This window comes from Marmota marmota, unplaced genomic scaffold (assembly GCF_001458135.2).
Source record: "Marmota marmota marmota unplaced genomic scaffold, marMar, whole genome shotgun sequence".
Taxonomy (NCBI): Eukaryota; Metazoa; Chordata; class Mammalia; order Rodentia; family Sciuridae; genus Marmota; species Marmota marmota.
Window position 1 is genome coordinate 26042582 of NW_026000019.1, and position 25491 is coordinate 26068072.

General features: G+C 37.6%; 1 protein-coding gene across 6 annotated transcripts in view; it reads right to left on the reverse strand.

Moving 5' to 3' along the window:
• Window positions 1-25142, reverse strand: part of Ddr2 (discoidin domain receptor tyrosine kinase 2) — a 149539-nt gene extending 124397 nt beyond the window's left edge. For 3 of the 6 annotated variants that reach the window (XM_015491911.2, XM_048810120.1, XM_048810118.1), the window contains exons 1-2: window positions 23880-24085; window positions 6374-6491 (exon numbers count right to left, since the gene is read on the reverse strand). Coding sequence is in view for 1 of the 6 variants with exons in the window: in XM_048810116.1 (XP_048666073.1) it covers window positions 6374-6491; window positions 24387-24391 (123 nt within the window). In the remaining 5 variants the exon portion in view is untranslated. Of the gene's footprint in view, window positions 1-6373; window positions 6492-23879; window positions 24086-24386; window positions 24765-25020 lie in introns of those variants that run through there. The other 3 variants (XM_048810119.1, XM_048810121.1, XM_048810116.1) reach the window with 3 other exon arrangements.
• Between the last annotated feature and the right edge of the window lie 349 nt (window positions 25143-25491).

The following is a 25491-nucleotide window of genomic DNA, read 5'->3' on the forward strand; positions in this document are numbered from 1 at the left end:
ATGTGGTAAAGATTTTCCATCTTTTCCAATCAGAAATGGCAATTATCAATAATACAAGCAACAATCAATGTTGGCGAGGATGTGAAAAAAAGGTACACTCATACATTGCTGGTGGGACTGCAATTTGGTGCAACCACTGTGGAAAGCAGTGTGGAGATTCCTCAGAAAACTTGGAATGGAACCACCATTTGACCCAGTTGACACAGCCACATCAATGTTTATAGCAGCTTAATTCACAATAACTAAATTATGGAACCAACCTGGGTGCCCTTCAACAGATGAATGGATTAAAAAATGTGGTATATATGTGTAATGAAATATTACTCAGCCTTAAAAAATAAAATTATGGTATTTGCTAGTAAATGGATGGAACTAGAGAATATCATGCTAAGCGAAATAAGCTCATCCCAAAGAACTAAAGGTCGAATGTTTTCTCTGATATGCAGATGCTAATTCACAGTAAGAGGGAATGGGCTAGGGAAGAATAAAGGTACTTTGGAGTAGACAGAGGGGAGTGAGGGAAGGGGAGGGAGTGTGGGGGTAGGGATGAGAATGGAATGAATCAGACATTATTAACCTATATGCTTACATGATTACACTACTGGTGTAACTCTACATCATGTACAACTAGAAGAATGAGAAGTTATACTCCATTTATGTAGGATGTGTCAAAATGCATTCTACTGTCATGTGTATCTAAGGAGGACAAATTTAAAAAAAAACAATTATTACATATTGGCTTTCTTTTTAAAAAAAAAATATTTATTTTTTAGTTGTAGTTGGACACAGTATCTTTATTTTATTTATTTTTATGTGGTGCTGAGGATGGAACCCAGGGCCTCGCATGTGCTAGGCGAGCACTCTACTGCTGAGCCACAATCCCAGCCCAAATGTTGGCATTCTTAAGTGTGCCTAGGAGAGTAAAGAAGTTCAGAAATTAATATGATATGTTTCTACTGTTATAAGCATATAATCTCCTGGCAGAGACATAAAAGCCCTGTCCAGTGTCAACTCATTCACTGAAATTGTGTCTTACAAGTCTCCAGATCCTCCCCCATCAATCATTCAGTTTAGAAAAAGTGGTCTAGGACATCTCTGCATGCTTTCCACATGTTCTTGTTGTCTTCTACTACATTAAAATCAATCCAGGAGTACCTCATATTTACAGAACATTCTTCTGAACACTACATAATTTTATCCTCACAACAAAGTCACAAAGTATATCTTTATCACCATGTTTAGGAAAGTAAAGAGAGAAAGCCATGTTTTAGGAAAGTAAAGTTATATAATGAGTACCTTTCAGTATAATAAACATATGTTTAATTGCTAATATGTGTCAGGCAGTAGGGGTAAAAATATATGAATAAAACTCTCTTCCATCAATAACATTATAATCTGGGGAGAAAGGCAAACACTTAATGATTTTCATATAATATGTATGATGAATATTCATTCATCATATGCAAAGTTTGATGCAAAAGCAGAGAGAAGGAAACATTCAATCACCCCAATGCACAGATTCAGGGAAAGTGGAATGGGGAGAGAAAAATCATGGTGAACTGAATTAGAATTTGAATGAGGAGTGAGTTAGTTCGTGAATGGAGAAACTAGAATCTAAACTCAAGCATCTCTGATTCTTCAGCGTATGTTTTTCCCACCCTCCCCTTACATGGAATATTTTTAGATGGATAATTGTGGAATTTATTAGTTAAGTAATTAATGTGTTATACATCTTCTAATAGAGGAAATAGCTGAAATATCAGCCCAAACAATAACTTGGGCTTTAAACCCCCATATTCTGACCAGCTGAGATATTGAGCTAAATGTGCCTGAGAGGATTTGATGAGAGTTCCCAGCAACCGGGCGGGTAGTTCTTAGTGTAAGGGGTCCTAATTCACTCTTACAATCTCTGAGTTAATTGGGGGTGAGATATACTCTAGAATTGAGGCAAAGACTTATGTCTACACCATCTTCTCAAAATACCCTGTTAGCGTCCTGTGTTATGCAGACAAAGAGGGGAAGGGAACTAAAACTAAATCTCCTGCAGCTACAGCCAAGTTTCCCACAGAATTCCACGCTGAACATCTTTGGCTTCAGATAACTCTGGAGGAGGAAAAGGATCTCAATTCTTTCACACCCACCTCTACTGAAATTTGGTTCCAGAAGCGTAGCCAGGATCTCCAACACTTGCAGATCAGAGCAGAGTGCCCACATCCTTGAATGATTGCATGGGGCCCGCCTCTCTCCTCCCACAGCCTCCAGCTGCACTGTTTGTAGAGCAGATCCTCCATCCCAGCCCCTCTTCTGTATTTCCTGCTTCTTGGCCCAGGCCTTCCATCTCTGTATGCTTGGCGTACACATGCAGCTATTCTTGGAGCCTGTGTCTGCCATTATTTCACAATTCACAAAACCCTAAATAAGAGACAGGTGGTGGGATTCTCCAGGGGAATTAAGAGAACTCCAAGCCCACACCATCTGAATCTAGCTGCGCAATGAAGAGTCCAGAAATGAGCTGAGACCAACAATACCTTTTCAGGCTTAAAAATGCAGATTATATCCAACCCATGCAAGAATTTATTTTTTCTTTTGGTCCCAAACATATGTCTACTCAGAATTTCCTCTTCTACTCTTTCCAATTCTTGGGAAAGTCAAATCTACCTTAAACAACTAAGGGAATCAATTTGTGGAAGAAGGATACATCTCAATAAAATCATAATCTTTTATTCTAAGAGGCAGAGATTAAATGGGACTTGGAAAGTCATAGATTCTCTGGTACCATTATTTGGATCAACTGGACTCAAGATTTTTCATTGTCTACTTGGGAATTATGATTTACGATTCAGCTTCTCCTAGAATAGAGACAAATTAAGATGGGCTTACAAATTTTGCCACAGGGCAAAAGATCATAGCTACTTCCTTAACTTTAAGAAAATGTTAGGGTCCATCTTAGAGGTCAAAGTCTGTAAACTTTGTTCTGTAAAGGTATAATTTCTGTCATAATTATTCATCTCAGCCTATGTAGCACAAAAGAAGCCATACATAATCTATAGATAAATGAACATAGCTATGTTCTAATAAAACTCTATTTACCCAAACAGGTTGGTGGACTGGATTCAGCCCAAAGTCCCTAGGTACCCATCCTATCATAAATCTGTTGTATGTAGAGGAGTGTCACAATAAGGGGGAAATATTGTTCAAGGACACCCTAAGGAAGGAAATAACTACTTTGGCAGTATAAAATTTTAAGGCCTAGCTATTCTATCATTACCTAAGAACTATGAATATGTTAGATCCTGTACTTAGCATGATCCCTAGGTGACTTGTGTAAGAAAGCAAAAAGTCTCAAATGCCAAGCAAAATATGTATTCTAATTTATTCTGAGGCCTGAATTATGAACTTTTAACAAGCTCTTAAGTTATATTGATACCATCAATAGGAAATATTTCAAGTAGCAAAGATCTACTGAAAACAATTCTCTAGAAAGAAAAGAAGAAAGAAAGAAAGGCAATAGTGGAGAGAAACATGGAAACAGGTGGGCTCCTGCAGCTTACCATAAGCTACCCAGTTCCTTTACCCACAAAGAAAATACTACACGGGTAATACTATGTTAACTGCTGTGCAAAAGCAAAAATCACAGTCCTCTGAGGGAAAGAAAACTCATATATAATAAGAATTAATTAATATATGAGACTATGAATTTATCTTGTAAGACAAGTAGACACCAGTGAGAAATTCTTAAAATTGCTTTTGAGTGTTGAGAAAGGAGACTCTAAATTCCTTTCATCACACTAAAAGAAGAAACAAGGAAGCAGGAACTTTTGAGTAAATTTAAGCTTAGGAGGCAATTCAGTATACATTGCCAACCCGGAAGACTTGACAACATTATTACTATAACTTACATTTGGGGCTAAAATATCTAGTGAAATATGAAAAGTTATAATGAAACAAAAATTGAAACAATGAAAATAAAAATTTGGGGAGCAACTCAGGATCTGCTCTGAGAATAGTTTGTGATGAATCCTTAAATCTGCTCTTTATAAACTCTGTAAAGATCAAAGCAAAAATAAACGATCAAGACTTTAGAAAACATTGGCTTAAAAATCTCATGCACATATATTTTTAGGCTCTCAGGTATTTCCCCCTGGAGATTTACTTTTTTTTGACACCTTAAGTCTGGTTCAGAACTGTACCCACACTCATCAAAAAGGACCTCAGAAATGAACATCTTCAAAAGTAAAGTCATCTTTCCCTCCCGAGAATGTACAATTCAGGTGTGAATCCCTAAAATGGTGTCCAGATGTTTCAGCCCGGCCAACAGTCAGGACTTCCCAGTCTGGCAGCTACTCTCCTTTCCATCTTTATCAACCCACACTCTGCTTTAAGTAGACTTCTATGTTTTCCCTCTTGTTCACCCCACATGCCCAACACAGATCTCTCTGGGTCCTTGTTGCCTATATCAGCTGTAATGACTGACCCACATCTTTCCTGTAGGTATTGAATTCCTTCCCAGAACCAGTTTCCAATCCCAAACTCTGCACCCTCTTTATTTAGGACATTTGTTCTTTGACCAACCAGGAATCAAGTGTTCCCTCTTTCCTTAGACTGTTACTCTTTTGACCCATGATCACCTCTTTTGAGTATAGTTCTCTTTTTTATTCCTTTTCTCTTCTTTTAGCTCCTGCCAAACATAGGTTGAGATTATCTCTTATTTATATATTTATATTTGTGCCCCTCAAACCTTCTCCTGGTTCCTTACACAAATGTTCAAAAACTATTGTTCTAACCAAAATATTTGAGAGGGTTCCAAGTGTAATATTATGAAAGTGGAGGTGCTGGATGGCACCCAAATCAGGTTTCACAGGAGAGGCTATATATAGTACATGCCTTGGATATTGAAACAATGGCTTTTGGAAATAGTTATTTAAGATCAGTGACAGAGAAAGAAAAGACCACAATGATAGTTTCTGAAAGGTAAAGCAGAATGATTCATAGATAAATAATGTCTGGGAATCTAATGTAACAGAGAGATTCTGCAATAACTTCTGATTAGTGGTCAGGCATAGCTATGAGTTAATCATTCTGAAATGTATACCATAAAGGCTTTAGTTAAAACTTCTTAGCTCTCCTGTATCAAGAGTCTGTCATAGCAAGGAAGGAGGTGGGGAGGGAAGAAAAAGCAAGTTTCTGGGAAATCTGTGGAAAACAGAGAACTTATAATATTAAACTATGAATTATCACCACAAGGCAGCTAAGGAGTAATGAAGAGTTCTCCAGATAACAAATGGAAAGCAGTGTATAATCCAAGGAGCATTGTGACAGTGAGAAGAAACCTGGAGAATGTGAAAAATATATATATACTATGTTAGTCCCCGCTCATAGCCAATCATCACTTATCACTCACATATACTCATTATCTACTCAATCATTCATTCATTCAACAAGCATTCTGAAGCTCTGAGGAAAACCGTAAAGTCTAGGTCAAGTAGGTGGGTTCTCACTGAGCATCTTCCACGTGTCAGACTCTGTGCTAGGGTTGCAGAGGGAGGCAGGAAGAAGATATGGTTTCTAATTTCAATGAGCTTAAGTTTAGTAAGGTCTCTGATTCAAAAAATTGCTTCAGGTCTAGATTCGTATGTAAAATTTGAGCCTACCAAAGGTTGAACAAAGAAGTTACATTCAGAAAAAGATTCACCTATGGCAAACCACCTTGATATGTGGGAATGCTTTCTGGTGTCCTAATAAAAGTTCTGCAATGAACCATGCCTCTGTTTTTTTGTCATGAATCCCAGTTTAGTGTTGTATTGATCTGCAGTAAGTATCTCTGGGCTAGAAATTCTTATACATTCACTGTATTATATATCGACTCTTATCCTGTTTTCCTGATTTTGATGTTTCTATTAAGCATTGTTTTACTGTAAGTCACTTCAAATTATTGCTAGAAAAAAGTAACTTGTAAAAAAAAAAAAACTTTAATGAGATTTTTAATATTAGAAAATACACAGCAATCCAGGAACCCTAGAGTCTAGTGGAACCAGTAAGGACGGAGAAATCCCAGCCTGAGGCCAGATACCCCACTCAGAGTTGGGGAAGACATCCTTAGCCAGTACACCCCAAGATTGGCCTCTAACATGGGTCTCATCACAACCAGATTTGTAGAAGTGGAAAGTGTTAATGAAATTCAACATCAGGTTTCTTATATAATCAAATGCATTGTCTCCTCATTTGATGTTAGCTATAGGCACAAAACCCAAGCACTAAACTCCCCCTGTGACACCAGCCTGGATAAATGAGGGCTTCAAGGGGAGTCACATGGCTCCTGTCTCTGTCTTCAATCACACGTGTTGACACAGCTTCAGCAACTGGCCGTACTTACATCAATGGGTGCAGAACATTCTCTGTGGAGCAGGATCCTCGGAACAACTGGCCTCTGCTTCTCTTCAATTATTTTGGAACTTGTTAGAGCATTGAACCCCAGAGCACCTGCAGATCTCCTTTATGGAAGTGGAAAAAAGAAAAAGCACTATTTTTTTTGCAAATTTTTACTTCATTCACATTTCTTTCCTTCTTGGCATCCCCCTTCACCACTACACAATAAAGCTTCCAAGCACATGAGGCACTGAGGGAAACAGACATGGCCCAGAGAAGCTCAAAGAGATTGTGTTTATGTCTCCTAGAATTTACTGTCTTACAAATTAAAACTTTTACAAATTAAAATGTTTACAAATTAAAACAAAATAAGAATTTTGAATTTATTAATATTAATTTCTTAAATAATAATAATTTTAGCACAGTAGTAATTTTGAGGTAAAAAAACTTCTCTTCAGAGAAAACTTAGTGAGAAGAGTGACATTGTTTTGTTTTTGAAAATCTCTTAAATGTCTGGCTTCATCAACACAGTTGGATTAGCATATCTGCTTCTGGATTCAATTTGTTGTAATATCACATGTCATTTGACCTCTGGAAAGCTCTACCTTCTACTCATGGGAGAATGAGAGTAAAAAAAGAAAAAACATCCTAGTGTTATTATGAAAATAATTTTGGTCTTTTGTACCTCTCGAAAAAAAGCTCAAGAATTTCCAGAGATCCCACACAACATCCCATATAATTGAAAAGTAAATCCCACATCCACCTCAGAATATCATCTCTTGCTTAAGAAGCAACTAGTTATCTGTTACCTGAATAGTTTTCTAGAGATAGTCTACATGTATATAAAAACTATGAATTGTAGATTTTTAATCTCAAAAAATCAAGTATTAACACATGCATTTCACCTTGTTTTTTCTGTTATTCATGTTAGGAATAGTTCTGTTCCAGTCTATTTAATTATCTTATTGCTTTCCTCTGTTCTATTGTATTCCACTGAATAGACATAGCTGTTTAACTATATGTGGTGCCATGGTGTTCAGTAGTGTTGCTAAATGGCGCTCCAAGTTGCCACTTTCTAATGAGAATGAAATGTCCTCACAAAGCCAGAATAGGAGCCATAGATCTTCAGACAGCTTTCCCCTGGCTTTTTGTTTCCTAATCAAAAGTGTAGTTGATGGCTTCCATATTTGAGAAAACAGCCAAATTGCTACTATATAACTGAACCTTTATAGTTGGGACTTACCTCACTACTTCAAAAAAAAATGAACATTAACAATGTCTGAGCCTGTGGGTATAGGAATATTTACAAACATCAAACTCTCTTGAAATATGCTCTCGCATCAATGTTACATCATCACAAGGGAAAAAAGCAGAGTCTAAGGGTTCTCAAACAGTTTTTCTTGGTTTTTTGGTATTTTTCCTTACTAAACAATTTTTTATTCAAGTGTTGGTGCTTTTATTTTATTGGTGCACTTAAAAAAATATAGTTGTAGATGGACAGCATGTCTTTATTTTATTTATTTTTGTAGGTGGTACTAAGGATCGAATCCAGTGCCTCCCACATACTAGGCAAGTGCTCTGCCACTGAGCCCCAGCCCCAGCACTATTGGCGTATTTTAATTATACATAACAGTGAGATTCACTCCTTTCCCAGTCCCTTCCCCTTCTTTTCCCTCTTCCCTCCTCCTGATCCACTTGCTCTACTCTACTGATCTTCCTTCTATTATTATTATTATTATTAGTGCATTATTATTTTATATATAAGAATTCATTGAGATATATTTGTATATGAATATAATATGTACTTTGTATATGAATATAATATGTATATGAATATAATATGTACATATTATATTCATATACAAATATATGAATATATATCCCTCCCTCTCAACGCCCTTCCTCTTATCTATTAACCTCCTATCTTCCTAAGATACCTCCTTTTTCAATTCCTTTTTTCTCTCTCCCTACTTCCACTTATGAAAGACATTTGACCTATGATTTATCTTAGCATGATATTATGAAAGCTATTTTCCTACACTATTAAGGGGTAAAAGGCTAATCCTGTTGGTTTACAAGTTTCCTAACATAGAAACAGTAAAAGAAAACCCCACCAATACAGCTAATTTGGTTCAATCACATCAAAAATCTCAAATGTTAATAACCAGATAGACTATCTGGGTTCAATTCCTCACTCTGAAATATACTAGTTGTACAGTCTCCAGAGGTGAATGTGCTTCTATTTATTTATACAAAAGAGATAATTATACCTATTTTATAAAGTTATTAAGAATAATAATTATAATTATGTATAAAACCTTCCCACCATGTAAGTAGACGCTCAGTGCTCAGTAGTTGTTAGCCCCCTCCCTTAATTGTTCTGTAAACCGAAATGAGTTGTGGGACTGATCTGATGGCCCAAACTAAGCTGGCTTTTCGGGAGACCTCTATGGTAAAGTTTAGAGACATAGGAAACTAGGAAAAATGAATGTGGCTGAAGAAATTCCAATCAATAAGGAATTTCTTAAAGTGTTTATCATCTGTCTGATTCAAAATGAGATGCACAAGTCTGCTTTCCTCTTTTCTGCCTAACCAGACCAGGAAAATGGGCACAACAGTCCCTGTATTTCTGTTTTAACTTTCTAGTATGCCTCTGAAATTACATAGCCTGGTATGGTTTGTTGCCGCAGTCTGGCTGGGCACACAATCACGAGCCACCACACAGCTTGTAGATTCAAACAGCAACTCTTTATTTCCGAACTCATACCAGCCGTCTACAATCACGTTCTGGGGAAATCCACGTTCTCTGCCCAAATCCACCTCCACTGGGCTTCTGTCTCCCAAAAAATACTGTCTGAATCCCATGAGAACTCAAGGGGAACTCAGGCAGCAGGATACGCCCTATTCCCAGCAGGAATAATCTTAAACCTGGAACGCCCTAAACCCGATTATCCTAAACCGGGAACACCCTAATCCGCCCTGGTCCTTGAGCAAGGTCACCTACATGCAATGTCACTGCAAAATGTCCTATTTCCACGAGTCCTTCCACTAAGCAACATGGGGTACGCTGGCAAGGAAATTGTCATACCTACTTGGCTAATGGCTCCCAGCAGTTTGTACTTATAAGTCCATAGAACCAAGAGAAATCCAACCTGATTTGGGTGAGACTATTATGAAGGATGATTCACTTTTGAACCATCTCAGGAGTAGAACCAGCACTTGCAATAATTGCAGGACAGATATATTATTGCTTTCATTTAAAAATGAAAAAAGGAAAGTTCAGAGATACTAATTAAATCCCCCAACACAGCATAGCTAACAAAGGCAGTCAGAATGCCAAACCAAGTCTAACAATAAAATCCATGTTTTCAGCCATCCAGGATCTGATTTTCTAGCTAGAAAGAATATCACCCTCCTATGACAGAGGCCAGCAAGCTTCAGAGAGATGAAAAGAGTTCACAGGAGACACAAAGTATCCTTAGCTGTTTTTAACTGATGAATTTACTAACTCAATATTATACACTTGTTTAGATTAATAGCTTAATAACTTAATATTGATTCATCCAAGAAAGTTTCTGAGCTCCTAATATATAATATGTATTATAGGTAACATAAAGATGAAGAAATCAATGTTCTCTGGCCTCAGAGAAGATATAATTGACACCTGCTGTAGCTTGTGGCCACTACCTAGGTCCTCAGTCTCTCTCCAACACTTCTTTAAGCTTCATTTGCCTCGTGTCTTATTTGCATACTGTGTATCAGTCCTTACTATGGTTGCATCTGTACAGAACATGCACAGACTTTTTTCCTGTCATTGTTGCCTAAATAATGTAACAACTTTTTACATAGAATTCACATTTTATTAGGTCTTACAAGTAGTCTAGAGATGTCTTGAAGTATATGAGAGGATGTACCCAAGATTGTATGCAAATACTATGTCATTTGAATATCTGCAGATTTGACTCCTGGGACCAGTCCCATGGGCACCAAGGGATTACTGTATATAGTCAATTTCTAAGCAGCAACACCAGGACTAGATAGATTAAGTGACCCCTGAGAATTAGCAACTGGAATAGTTCCCCATGTGCCACATGACATGATTAGATTCAGAGAAGCCTGAGAACAAACTACAAACTTCATTTATCTCTGTTACATCAGTCCAGCAGAGCAACTGTGCCCAACCATATAATCACCTAAGGGGTTCAAACCACATCTTACTCATGTTCTTGTTATTTTCCCCTGAGCCTCTTCCTGCTTCCACCACCAGTTATTATAGAATAGAAAAATCACAGATCATTTTCTTCTTTTGAACATACACATGATCTCAGACTTTCATGGTTGAAAGAAACTTGAGAATTCATCTAGTATTAGTTAAAACTTCTGAGGAAACTGAGGCTGAGAGGGTTCATTGACTTGCACTAGGTCTCCAGTTGGTAGTAGATCCCAGACCTAAATCCCAGACTCCTGTTTCTTCCCATTATACTGCCAATTTTAGTATAAGGGACTTTTTTAAAGACAAACTCTCCAGAACCTAATATCTCTGAATATATGCTATGCATCCCTCCTCCCAGGTACTTCTCCTTAAAAAAAAAAAAAAAAAAAAAAAAAAAAAACATGGTCTGATACATTTGTGAAGTGCTGCAAGCTAATCTCTCTTAGACAGTCAACATGTTTATTACCATATGAAACACTCTGGGAAGTCCTGCAGCAAAGAAATCTGTTTCATTCTCTAATAATATTTTCCAAATTAACTTGACCACAGAATTCTGTCCCTTACCCAACCCCTGTTATCTATCCAAAACCCACAAGTTTCCAAGGATTGGCTCATTAGCAAGATGTCCTTCACAGGTCCCAAGCAAAAGTGCCCCTACTGAGTAGTCCTTACTATGGGGACCACGTGGGAGAGCCGCAAGAGATGAAGAAAAGAGAAACAAAAAATTGTCCTCATTTGCTCCAGAGTCATTTATTTGCTCTACCAGCAACAGAAGGTAAGATAGCCACAAGACACTTAGACATGGGATCCTAATCATAATCTTATAGCACTCATCTTTGACCAAGGGTTCTTGTGGGAAAATGAGTTTTGGGGTTCTCATATACTGCACATCGACTAATGTATGAGTTTCCCAGTGCTTCTGCCCAACATTGGCATTGATGCTGTCTTGTCAGTGTCCTTCCACATCTCCTCTAGTTTTTCCTTTTATACTTCACCATCCTAGTCTAAAACCTATCATTCCATGTCTGGACCTCAGAAAACAGCTTTCTAATGAGTTTCTCAATTCAATTCCTTTTCCCTGGCAATTTATCTGACATGCTGCTGTCACATTAATCTTAGAACGACACTGCATCTGCTTTCAGATGAAGGAAATGGTCAAAATTCTACAACATCCAAAGCTCTCATGGATGTCATAAAACACATCTGTACAGAGCAATGCTCTCCATGCTCCCTGGGGCACGTTTCCCACTACTCTGGGCTCATCTTCCACTATTAACTGAGCCAGTCATAGCAGTCTGGCTGCCAAGACTCTGCTGTACTTCTCTTTGTTTCCTGCCTACCCAATTCTTTCCAGTTCTTACCTTCCAGCATCCACTGCTAGCCCCCTGATCATAGAAACACTTCCATGCACTTGCAAAAACAGAGCAGTTATCTCCACCATTACATGTTCTGCTCTTTTACTGTTTCCTAAATTTTCTATCTTATAAGAAACTCAAGAAGGGAAAAGACTATGCCTTATTAAGTGCAAGGGTACTTGGTAAGTACTCTAAAAAAATTATGCCAAATAAAAGAATCCACATTAACCTCAAACCTACAAGTTATGCAGAAAACTGCAAGTCTACAGAACTTCAAGTCAAAAACTAGGGAAACTAACATCTTTCTGGGCCTCAAAGGCACTTAAATCTTTCTAGTTCAATTAACTTAGTTTTAGAAAAGGGAAAGATTTTTTTCTATTGCATCCTGGAAGACCCAGGAAATTTTCACTTTTTTCTTACAGACAGTCATACTTTTTGTCCCCTTCTCATAGGCTCCTTGCCCAACCTGGCCTCTGAGAGTCTAGACCCAGTGTATTAAGTGATATTTAAACATGTATCTCTAAACTTTCCAAGGGACTAGCCAAAAATATATTCTTCCAAGAATACATGCTCTCTTGACAATTTCTTTCTTTCATTCTTTCGTTCAATTATTCAACAAAGATTTACTGAGCAGTCTTTAAGATACAAAGATAGATTTTTAAAAATCATGTGGCCAGAGGGAGACCTGCAACAGAATCACCTGAGAAAGGTTGCTAAAACAAGCAGGTCTCCTGGATGCTGCATGTAAAATTTCTTATTCAGTAAATCTGGAGAGAAGCATGGAGTCTGCCTTTCTTGGAAAAAAAGGTACACTCGTCATAGCTAGTAGAACTGCAAATTGGTGCAACCACTGTGGAAAGCAGTATAGAGATTCCTCAGAAAACTTGGAATGGNATATATATATATATATATATATATATATATTCCAGATGATTCTGAAGCATACTAAAGTTTAAGTTCCACTGGCTCAGTGGAAAAGACAAACATATAAGGGGACAATTATAGAACAGTTGAGCTTATTAGCAGTAAAGGAGAGATTCACAACATAGAGTGGAGGAGGCACATGGAGAGTAACAAAGAAGTGGGTAAAAATTCACCTGTTGCAATGAAAAAGATATAGGTTAAAATTCTGACACTGTCACTTGTCATGTGATTAGCCGTTTCTTAGGGTCACTTGTCCTCCTATTCAAAACAGGAAAACTATCCACTTCATGCAATTATTACAAGGCTTCAGTGAGATTTCATATATGAAGCGATTAATTTAATTTTGGTGCATAATAAAAATTACTCTGAGGCCATCACAGTTTTCATTAATTAAATCCAAAGGAAAAGAACAGATCAGAAGTTTTTTCTGAAACGAGCCCAAATTTAACCTTTGTATGGTGTGTTTCAAAGTATAAATGCAATCTTACAGCCCACAAAATTTCAAGTAGGAATGGAACCACCATATGACCCAGCTATCTCATTCCTTGGTATATATCCAAAAGATCAAAAATCAGCATACTATAGGGATGCACCTACATCAATGTTTATACCAGTGCAATTCATAACAGCCAAGTTGTGGAACCAACACAGACACCTGTTAAAGAAGAAAATGTGATATATATATAATGGAGTTTTGATCAGCCATAAAGAAGAATTATGGCATGTGCTAGTAAATGGATGGTACTGGAGAACATCATGTTAAGTGAAATAAGCCAGACCTAGAAAGTCAAGAATGGAACGTCTTCTTATATGCAGAAGATAGCCCAAAATAATGGAGGGATGGAATCCCAGGAAAAAAAAATAGAGTTTTCTGGAATTTTTAAAATTTGTATCTTCTACAATTTGACATTTTAATACAAGTGGTAACCAAATACCAACATAGAGTTTCAAGGTCTGACTTTTCATTTGTGTTTATAATTGTACAAATGCCAAATGAAAGATCAAGACAAGAACCAATCTAGAAATAGAAGAAGAGGTGGGAAAACTGAGTCATAGCGTGGCGTGGGGCAGTTTAATCTGTTCAGTCATGGCAATCAATGCCATTTTCATGCTGTGAGCAGATGTGTGATTTGGAATTGAACTTTTCACATACCAACAAGTTCCAATTTATAAACAGAAATTCTTAAGCATAAATACACAAAGTAGAATGGTTCTGTTCCTTTTTTTATTTGTAAGGAGATTAGATAACTACATAATACTAATGTTATTATCTCCACAATGCTGACTTTATCTTCAAGTAAATTCAGAAAATTATCAAATGATACCTCTTTAACACTGACATTTGATGACTGCCTATTATTGAGTTGTGTTTGAAAGCTGGTTTTCCTGAATTAACAAACCCTTGAGACTATTAAAAATAACTTGTTCAACATACTTACATCAACAAGCATTCTCTGAATGAGTATTAATACATTTAAATAACAGACCCAAATTAAACAGTACTGGACCCTGAGTATACATGTTCCACTCTAACTTCCACACTAGTGCTTAATTTCAACAAAACCACATCACCTGTCACATTAAAATAGTATTTCTAATTTAAACATGATTAGGCTTATAGTTATGTTTGACTTCATTCATAAGTTTGCTTTGGATTTATAGTTGCATAAGAATATGAGCATAAGAAGTAAATATAATGTCCAGTTTTTGCACACACAAGTGTGTGTGTGTGTGTGTGTGTGTGTGTGTTACTGGGGATCAAACCCATGGCCTTATGCATACTAGGCAACTATTCTACTACTGAGCTATACACCAAACCCCAAGTTTGTATATATATATTTAATAACATGCTAATAATTGATCATTTGAAGAACTGAAAAAAATTTTCCCTATAAAATAGGTCCACATATTATTCAGGTGTGTAATACCAGATTTGACAATCCCAAAGAAAGATTCCTTGGAAGCTATGTCTATTCTACCATCAATAACTCTGTCCCTTAAAAAGATCTGTGTCTTGTCTATTCAATAGAGTGTAAGTGGCAAAAAATGTGCTACATCAGCAACTTGTGACCAAAAGTGCCCCTGTACACATCAGGTCCACATAGACTCTAGTCATTGCTTGGAGATTTTTCTTTTCCAACGCATCCTACATCACCACTGGCAAAGCCATTATTCTGGTTATCTTAACATCTTAACATCTAAGCTCAATATTGCTTCAGTAATGAATGACTGAAAAAAGTCTTAGAAATAACTGTTTACCTCTAAACATGATATTAAGCAGCAGTTAATTTGCTTAATGTGATACAATATTTTTTAATTCAGAATATTTTGTGAGGTGCTTTTTGTTTTAATGAAAGAGGTATGGAGAAAGAGAACAAGAATACTCCATAGTGACGGGAAGAGGTAATAGGCAAATACTTCCATCATCAGAACCCTGAGCACACCATGAGGAAAGGGCATGATCCAAAGAAAGACTCCAGAACTGCCCATGGTCAAAACAAGAGAAGCCAAATCTGGGAGTGTATTCTGAAACCTAAAATGACTATTCATCACCCTCTTAGACTAACCATCCTCTGTTTATTGTTAAAATAAAATTTAAAAATTAGCACTACGTATTCAATAATGTATTGAATACACTATATACTATATAGTTTATGGTATATACTATCTACCCAAGGCACAGTAAGCATTCATTTGTAATCGCATCTGTTCCTCCACATTTATATTGTGAAGACACTGGTATCTTTCCTCGACTTCCATAACCAACAAGAATCAGGATCTGAACCCAGTACTTTTGATAGCAAGCCCAGTGCTTGGAGCATTTCTCTATGACCTGGTTCTCTTGAGACTCTGACCCTACAAAATAACAAATTAATGGAAATTAACTGAACTCTTTTATATCCTCAAAGTTTATAGATTATGAGGTTTTAATTACTCCCTACTAAGAATTTTTCCCACCAATAAATAAGCGCTATGTTAGGCATATTTAAGTCCTTAATGCATCTTGAGAGCTCGGTAATTACTCACTTGGAGTTATGCTATAAAGTCAGTTATAGAGACCACCTAAGACATAGTCCTTGCTAAACTAGGTGGTCCTGACCAAAAGAACTGGGGATTCAAATAACAACAAATGTTGGCAAAGATATGGAAAAAAAGGTACACTCGTCATAGCTAGTAGAACTGCAAATTGGTGCAACCACTGTGGAAAGCAGTATAGAGATTCCTCAGAAAACTTGGAATGGAACCACCATTTGACCCAATTATACCACCCCTCAGTGTATAAACAAAGGACTTAAAATCAGCATACTACAGTGATGCAGCCAAATCATTGTTTATAGCAGCTCAATTCACAATAGTTACACTATGGAACCCACCAATATGCCCTTCAACAGATGAATGGATAAAGAAAATGTGGTGTATATATGCAGTGAAATATTAATCAGCTATAAAGAAGAATGAATTTTGGCATTGGCTGGTAAATAGATGGAACTGGAGACTATTATGATAAGTGAAATAAGCCAATCCCAAAAGAACAAAGACTGAATGTTCTCCCTGATATGTGGATGCTAACACAATAAGGGGTTGGGCGAGAATAGAAGTTCATTGGATTAGATAAAGGAGAATAAAGGGAAAGGAGAGAAGATGCCACTAGGGAAGACAGTAGAATGAACTGGACATAACTTTCCTATGTTCATGTATGAATACGTGACCAATGAAACTCCACATCATGTACAACCACAAGAATGGAATCCTAATTTGAATAACTCATACTCCATGTATGTATAATATGTCAAAATATACTCTATTATCATGTATATCTAAAAAGACCAAATATTCAATTACAAAAAAAAAGAACTGAGGATTCCTATAAGTGATATCTTGAATATATGGAAAAACTGAAACTTTGCCTATTTTTTAACCAATTGTCTTTTTTACTATTGAGTTTTAAGAGTTCTTTATATTTTAGTTACTAGTCATTTATCAGGTTTGTCTTTTGCAAACATGTTTTTCCTATCTGTGGCTTATATTTTCATTCTCTTGACATTGTCTTTTATGAAGAAGAAGTTTTTAATTTTAGTGAAATTATAAATTATTCTTTCATGGATGGTGCCCTGAGTATGGTACTTTAATCACCATGTTCAGGATGACCTAGCTTTTCTCCTATGTTGTCTTCTGAGTGTTACAGTTTTGCATTTACATTCAGGTCTGTGATACATTTTGAACTAACTCTTGTAAAGGATGTCAGGTCTGTGTCTGGATTCATTATATCTGCGGGCAGAGATCAGTAGTTCCAGCCCCATTTGTTAAAAAGACCATCTTTTCTTCATCGTATTCCTTTTACTCCTTTGGTAAAAACCAGTTAACTATATTTTTATGGGCCTATTTCTGGGCTTTCCATTCTGTTCCACTGATCTATTTGTTTATTCTTTTGCCAACACCACTCTTCCTTGATTTTTATGGATTTATAGCAAGACTTGAAGTGTAGTAGTGCCAGTTCTCCAACTGCTTTCTTCTTTCAATACTGAATTGGCTATTCTGGGAGACTTTTGACTCTCCTTATAAATGTTAGAATCGGTCTGTCAATGTCTAGAAAAATACCTTCCTAGCGTTTTGATTGGAATTTTCATTTGTTTTTAATTTCCTTTTTATATTATGTAAGCATTATCTCAATTTAAAAATCTACATAATGTACACGTTCTAAAAGTAGAATTCCATCTAAGGAAGAGTTAACTTGAGTTATTCCTGAGTGGACTTAACTCCCATTCTCTCTCTCTCTTTCTTTCTCCCTCTCTCATTCTGCCCACCCACTACCTTTCCACCTTAGATCAATTTGTTTCCCTAAATCGCAAGGAGGTACATCCTGAAGGACAAGTGCCAACAGCCTTTGTAACTTTTACCGGTTCTCTAAGTTTTATGTGCTTTCAGGAAGTTACAGTACTGCAAGGCATTTTGTTATAGCTCTCATGGGCTGCTGAAGGGTGATCTCCCTATACAAAGCCCAAATTTTAATTCATTTTACATTTGGTGAGCAATGCGAGTGGCATGTATTGATGTGGTGGTGCTTTAAAAGTGCCCAAATCATAAGAACCCAAAATTACACAAATGCCCAAATCACACACATGTATACGCACATGCACACACGCCTGCACTTTAAACTTAGCATGGGGATGTGGGAAGGATTTTTAATTCTTGAGTTTAAACAGAATGATAATCATAATTATGATGATAATGATGAATAGTTTAGCAACAAAGACAATAATGATGATAAAAAAATACAGTCCCAATAAAGAAGATAGGACTGGGTAATGACTTTATATTTTGTTTGCCTATACAGATATCTTCTTTATTAATTCAATAATATTTTATGTGCTTTTGAAGTTTTCTCTAGTCACTGCTATTGTTTCCCAAGTTCCTAAAGCCAGAGATTATGTCTTTTACGTCTAGATCTTTCATTTCTGCTTTTTAATATATTTAGTAGGTTATTTGTTGACTCTCTACTATGATTGTGGTAAGCCCTGGCCCTGAACTAGGCAGGCATTAAGTGTCCAGAAAATTTTTTTACTAAAGTAGAGGCTTCAAACTATACATATAGGAATTATAAATATTTTGAGAAGCAGAAATATGATGTATTCTTTTCTACTTCTATAATAGCTAGTTGAGAACATGCTTAACAAAAATTATTGATAAAAATATATATAATACTACAATAAAAAGATTATTATTAGAAAAATGGTACAAAGGGTAAAAGGAATATAATAGAATTCTCATTCTGTTCTCAATTTTTCTATAGTGCTAAAGGTACTCAGAAATCTAAAGTATATTAATTCATTTTTAAAAAAATTTTTTGTACCAGAGATTGAACTCAGGGCTCTTAAATACTGAGCCACATCCCCAGCCCTTTTTATTTTTTACTTTGAGAAAGGGTCTTGCTAAGTTGCTCAAGGTCTCACTAAATTGCTGAGGTTGGCTTTGAACTCATGATCCTCCTGCCTCAGCCTCTGGAGCCACAGGGATTATAGTCATGCACCACCACGCCTGGCTTTTTTAAAAATATTTTTAATGAACCAACTTTATTTTATCTCTGGGGCTTTATTCTAATCCTACTTAAGTTTCCTAAGTCTATTAATTTTAAAGAGAAATTATGAAAATTAAAATACAAAATTTGGGATCTTATTTTTTTGAACCATACCTGGCTCCATTGACAATCATGACCATGCAAGAACTAGTTCCAAAATATTTTAAAATCACAGCTCAGCAAATGTTAAAAAGCAAAATGTTATTAAGCCAACCCTGAATACTAATTTTTCCCAGCGGACTTTTCTCCAAATTCTTGTTCTACCCCCACAGAACTAAAGTAATGAGACTTTGAAGAAATAAATAGTCTTATTGATAACTAAAACCAAGAACAATGCCTGGCAGAGAGTACCCAATAATTATTTGCTGAAGAATGAATAGATTAATATAGCAAAGACAAAATTATGACAGTGTTTCAGGATGCTGTGGAATTCATAACAGGTAAAGAACATACCTTGAATAACATCTCAAAATAAACTCTACTGTCATGTTTCTCTAAAAATAACAAATAAATTAAAAAAAACATGAAAAAAAAGAACACACACACCTTGTGACATTTTTAAAAACCAACACCACTTGGAGAAAAAAAATTAATGAGAAGCTATTTATCTTAGACTTGAGAGTTTACTGCAGTTTTTATTATTTTATGTTTTCCAAATTCATAGTATCCAAAGTTTAAAAAGAAAAAAATTTCCAAAAGTACTACATTACTCTAATTTTTAATCCACCTCCCATCTCAATTTATTGTGGGCTTGAGCCACTCAGATCCTAAGCACAATCTTGCATTATAGTAAAGCTTGCTGTATTAGCTTCCTGTGAAATGTGTCCAAAGGGCATCCCATCTATCATTTTTTTTTTGGTACAATGCTTTCCATTTCATATACATTATCTGATCTGAATCTAAGGGAGGCAGATGAGGAAACTGTGGCCCGGTGAGGATAAAAAATTCCTCAGGTACAAAAATCTAGAAAATGATGGTACTGGGACCAAAGTCTCACTGTGTTCTTTGCACTATATTACACCCATGAAATTTTATTTATCCCATGCCCTCTCCCTCTCCCACACATGGCAAAGCAGCAGTAACCTCTGAGAAATACCTCCAAAGGACTTCTCAAGGATTTTTGGGGGTGCTGAGCATGGTGGTACATACCTGTAATCCCAGTACCTCATGAGGCTAAGTAAGTAGGATTTCAAGTTCAAAGCCAGTCTCAGAAAATTAGTGAGACCCTATCTCAAAATAAAAAATAAAAAAGTCTAGGGATACAGCTCAGTGTTAAAGCAGCCCTGGGTTCAATCTCCAGTACAAATTTATATATTTCTCTCTGAGGTCTCTCTAGGTACAAAACACAAAGCCACAGGACAACTGAGTGTGTGAATCCATTACATACAGTGCCCAGCAGAATCCAGGTGTTTCAGAGTAAGTCTAAACCTGTGTTCAGGAATTTATTTGTCTCTGAAATGCTCTTCCAATCCAGTGATACTTCATTTAGCCCAAAGCTGACCTTCCTCCATGCTTAGAGGCCAAAATGAGATTCCAGCTAATATGTACAAATGCTCATTGAAGAAAATTAAATTAGATAGAACAGAATTGAACGGCCAAAGGTAACACACTTAAAGATTCATCAGCAGAGGTACTTAACCCTCCTTGTTCACTTTATAATCTGAAAAACACTTTGGAGTACCAACTCCCTTTCCTCATCCTTAAATATTTTAATTTAATGTGTCTGAAAATCTTCAGGATCAATCTGGTGTTCCAAATACACTGGTGAACAGTCTTCATTAAGAATAGTTGCTGAATTCACCAGGCACTGTGGCACACACCTGTAATCCTAGCGGCTTGGGAGGCTGAGGTAGGAGGATCACAAATTCAAAGCCAGCCTCAGCAAAAGCAAGGCACTGAGCAACTTAGAGACCTTGTCTCTAAATAAAGTACAAAATAGAGCTGGGGATGTTGCTCAGGGGTTAAGTGCCCCTGAGTTCAATCCCTGGTACCTACCCACCAAAAGAAAAGAATGGTTGCTGAATTCAATGAAGCTCTGCCCAGAGATGCTGGACACATGTCTGGACTGAGTATTCATTGTTGAGAATGAGATGATTGATTCATATATTGCAGTTTCAAAAATGGTAGGAGGTATAAAGACTCCAGTGTGCCTGTGTTGTGGACAGGTAACGCTTTATGTGAGCTGGCACAAGACATTAGCATGTCAGTGGAGGTCCGTGTTTAGATGAAAGTTTGCTTTCTGGATGCCTGTGAGACATGTGTTTGGGTTGTATATTTGAGGTGTAGGTGATATAAAGTCCCTGAAAGTTGATCTTGTAAAGAAATTTGGGAAAAAAATGTCTGAGAGTTTAGGCTAATTTAAAATGATGTGACATTAATATGTGGGGACAGATTAATTTTATTAGATCATCTATTAAAAATGCAATCACATGGTAAAGTTGAACCAAATTTGAATTAAACTTCTTACATGTGATATAAAATTGGCATGGCCTCAACAGAGAGGTTGAGATAAGAGATAGGTGATGAGACTCCATTGTATTGATGCTTCCACTACTTGGACATGAAGACTGTTAAGGATTCTAAGTAAAATCCAAAATGAGATTCCAGCTAATATGTACAAAGCTTCTTCCCCATTTCCCTTACCTTTGAGGTTTTAAAGCAAATTTTAACCAGAAACTGAGGTAGGGCCTCTGCTGCATGCTAACCCTCCACCACCAGGGGATGAAGGTAAAGGATGAGGAGAGATGCCGTCTACCAGTAACAAGAAGGACCTAGGTCTAGCATCTCAGCTAGACATGAAGGTTCTCAAATGTCTTTCTCCCTGGAGGAGAAAGTGAAAGACTGGTCCTGGCCAAACCTTTCTTGTTCAGAGTTACAACAGATCCAAGGGATGCTTAGAGAAGCCCAGTGTGCTTCATCCTCCACTACTTTGGAGAGAAATCATAGACAAACCCTGCCACCCAAAGAAAGTTTCAGAGAGAAAACCTAGAAATATTTCCAGTGATGAGTGATTGTTTCCATTCAAAGAAGATGGGCACCCATTTCAGAGTTTCACGCATGGCCAAATTCACCTCTCCTCCTCCCCCCGCCTGCCACTGGCATCACTACCAACTCCTTCACATTACATTCTGGTGTTCAAGTAATTACAGTCACGAAAGCCATTATAGCCCTCAATACATTCATGTCCGATGTCTCTTAAAATAATAATATTGCAAGGTATTATTGTTCCCAGGTAATAAATAGAGAAGCCAGAGTACAGAAACGTCAAACAACTTTGCCAAGTAGTAAAAGGTAGAGCCAGAACTTAACCTAAATCTTCTGACTCTAAATCCCAGGCTCTTTACATGACAAAGGTTAAGTATATACCAACTGCCTAGAAATTAACCCATATCTGACATGCAGATAAATTTGCATCCAAGTGCAAAAGTCACCTCCAAGAGGGGATTCAAATCATTCCCCTAGCCTGACAAATTTACCTCCTGGTCACTGAATGAAACAGGGAATTTAACTCCAAAAATAACCAACCCCTAGTGTGGAGGAGGGTGAGGCAGTTATCAGTTGAACAGTGATTCAGAGCACAGGATTTAGAGTTAGACGTACTTGAGTTTCAAACACATCAGTTGCATTTCCTCTAAGCAACTCATTTCACTTCCCTTAGCATAAATATACGTATCTATAAGATAGAAATAATGCCTTACATAACTATGAAGATTCAAATAATGTACATTAAGCTCTGAGTATGGGGACTGGTACATACACAATAGTACTCAAATGTTAGCTTTCTTTTATTTTCCACACACAACCACAAATAACCACAGATACCATTAACATCCTCTGTATTGCTTATAACCATCCTTGTGATAACTTGTTCATGAAACTGCCTCTAATATCTCAGCCAGAATAAATCTTAAAGACGAACATGGAAGTTGAGGTATAGAATGGAACAAGTATGGATTAGTAATAGTGAGAACCTCAATCTAATTTTTAGCTCCACTATAAAATGTGCTGTGAGATCCAGAACAGGTCAGTCCCCCTTCCACTCATTTTTGACCTCTGGGAAATGAAGGGACCGAATGAGATTGCGAAGGCCTTTTTCAAGCCTCTTGTTCCTGCAAGGAAAGGAAAGGATCGGAAGGCAAACAGTCCGCAAAATGGTGCTGAACCCCCTACTGGCTCGAGCAGTGTGAATTCTCGCCTCAAATGGCTGGCCTGAGAGTTTGAGCCACACGGAAAAACTCTCTTTCCCTTTGGATGGGACTCTGAAACCTCGGCCAGGACTCAGAGGTCCCAACTGAAAACAGCTTCAAGTCATTGGATAACAAAGGGAAAAGCACCCAGAGCCAACAACAAGAGTCTGGGAAGCTGTATTTCATCGTCAACCAACTGAAAATTCCACCAAACAGCCGGCCTCCAGCCCAGCCACCCCAAATCTCAAGGTGAAGCCAGCCCTCATCCAAAGCTGCCTTTCTCACAATCAAATCAGCAACTGCCTTGTAACACAGAAAGTGCTTGGTTATGTCTCTCCAAAACTCAGGACCCTCAAACAGCCCTCTAAATGCCTAGAAACCTAGCTCCTCTGCTTTGCTTTCTCTTTCCTGAACCTAGCTCTGCAATCGGCCTGTCTAGCCTGCCAACAATTTCAACTCTGCTAACACTGTTTATTGTATCTTGCAGCTGCCATGGATTCATTTACTTTGCTTCGACCTTCTTTGGTTATTAACACTCTTTAATCTTCCCTGCACAACACAAATCCAGACCCCCCACCCAAAAACATGGGATCTGACATTCTGAGGCTGTGTGCTGCCCCACTCCCCACACTTTCTTGCCTCACTTGAGACTCCCCCTGAATCTTTTAAAACTTTTTCCTGACACATCAACAGAAGTATATTAGGAGCTTTCGTTTTCGAAAAAGAAGGGAAAAAAAAATGAACAAAACACAACTTACTTTCATCCGGGGGCGCACAGTTTTGGAAAGAAGAAAACAGAGGTATAATCCACTGCGATTCCCCAACCCCAAAAGAAGAATTTGTTGTGAAGTGCTTCTTTTTCAACTTTGCCCGTGAAGGAGCCCAGTGGTAGGCATACATCCACAGGCTGATGCAAGATGCCTTTGAGAGAAACCTCACATTCTGAGGATTCCTGGGAAAGTGCCAGGGATCCCAGCATCCAATATATTGCACATTTGGTTTCAATTAGAAAGGGGGTTGGGGAGGGAAGAAGGAAAGTCACCAATCGGAGCTGTTTTCTGTTTAGAGACTATTTCTTTTGACCCAAGGGACCACAGCAAAGCTATAATTTACAGCAAAACCCATTCATAGAAGAAAAAATATGTAGAACCATAGGACAGACTTAAAGATGTAGCTCCTTTCCGCCTTATCCCCACAGGCATCCATCCCCAAGCCCTCCACCTCCATCTAAGACTTGGTCCTCATATCCTGTGACCCCCACACACCTCATTTTTCTTACTCGAGTTGAAGCTGTAAGCAGAACTTAAAAGTTTGGAGTCTCTTCCAATTGAAGCTTCCAGGACAGTTGGGTCACATACATGGAGCTGCTCCTTTGTGTTTTGACCATAAGAGATCAGAGCTGAGCCCTCCTTAAAAAGATTAGATTTAATTCCTTCCCCCCGCTGCCTCCTTTACCAAAAAATTTGGACGGTTCCAGCGTCCATGATTCCTATTTTTTTTTCCCACTCAATTCCCAGTTGGCTGCTGCTGCCAAGGGTCTGTTGCTGTCCTGGATTCTTGCTGCTAAATGAAAACACAAGCGTTTACAAGGACTTTCTAAATTATTTTGTAAACTTTTTTTTTTTTTCCTTTTCTGTGGTCAGGGCCAGAGATCATGTGAAAGTGGCATGTAAGGCAATAGGGGAGGAATCCTTGCTCGGCTCTCCATATGATAGCTGATAATCCTCTCCATCCACCCAGACTCCAGCCTTAACCTTTCAAAGCCTGAATCACTTCTGAGCAAGCACAGAACCTGGAGGTCCTGATTCTCTGTGAGTGTAGGGAGTACAGGCACCTGAGGGAAGGGAATCCATAGAGGAAGGTAGATGGCAAAAGAGAGGTTAAGAAGGCCTCACCTACCTTTAAGAACCACCTCCCGGTAAAGGGACCTCCTTCTTTGGGGCTCTTGAGCTATCACCAACTCTTCTCTGCTTATACTTGACATGTGATTGCACAGCCTCAAAGACTAGCAGGAAGAGAGGTGGGGCCACCAAGACAAAGAAGGAGGGGCATCCGCATAGTAAGTTTAGAGCATGAAATGCTTCATAAAGGGAAATTCCAAGCAAAGAAACCTCCAATTGAGAATGAAATTGGTAAAATTATTTTGTCTGGTTGTGTACATGTACAAATATGTAACAACAAATCTCACTATTATGTATAAACATAATGCACCAATTCTAAAAAAATGCCAATTGAGGTGGCCGTAAAATTAAAATCCAAACTGTCAATGTTAAGCCTCGAAAAGGTTCAGCCCAGCACTAATCTGAGAGTCAGAATGCAGCTGTAATATCTGTGTTTCATAGTTGAAAGACGATACAGAGAATGGAGAGG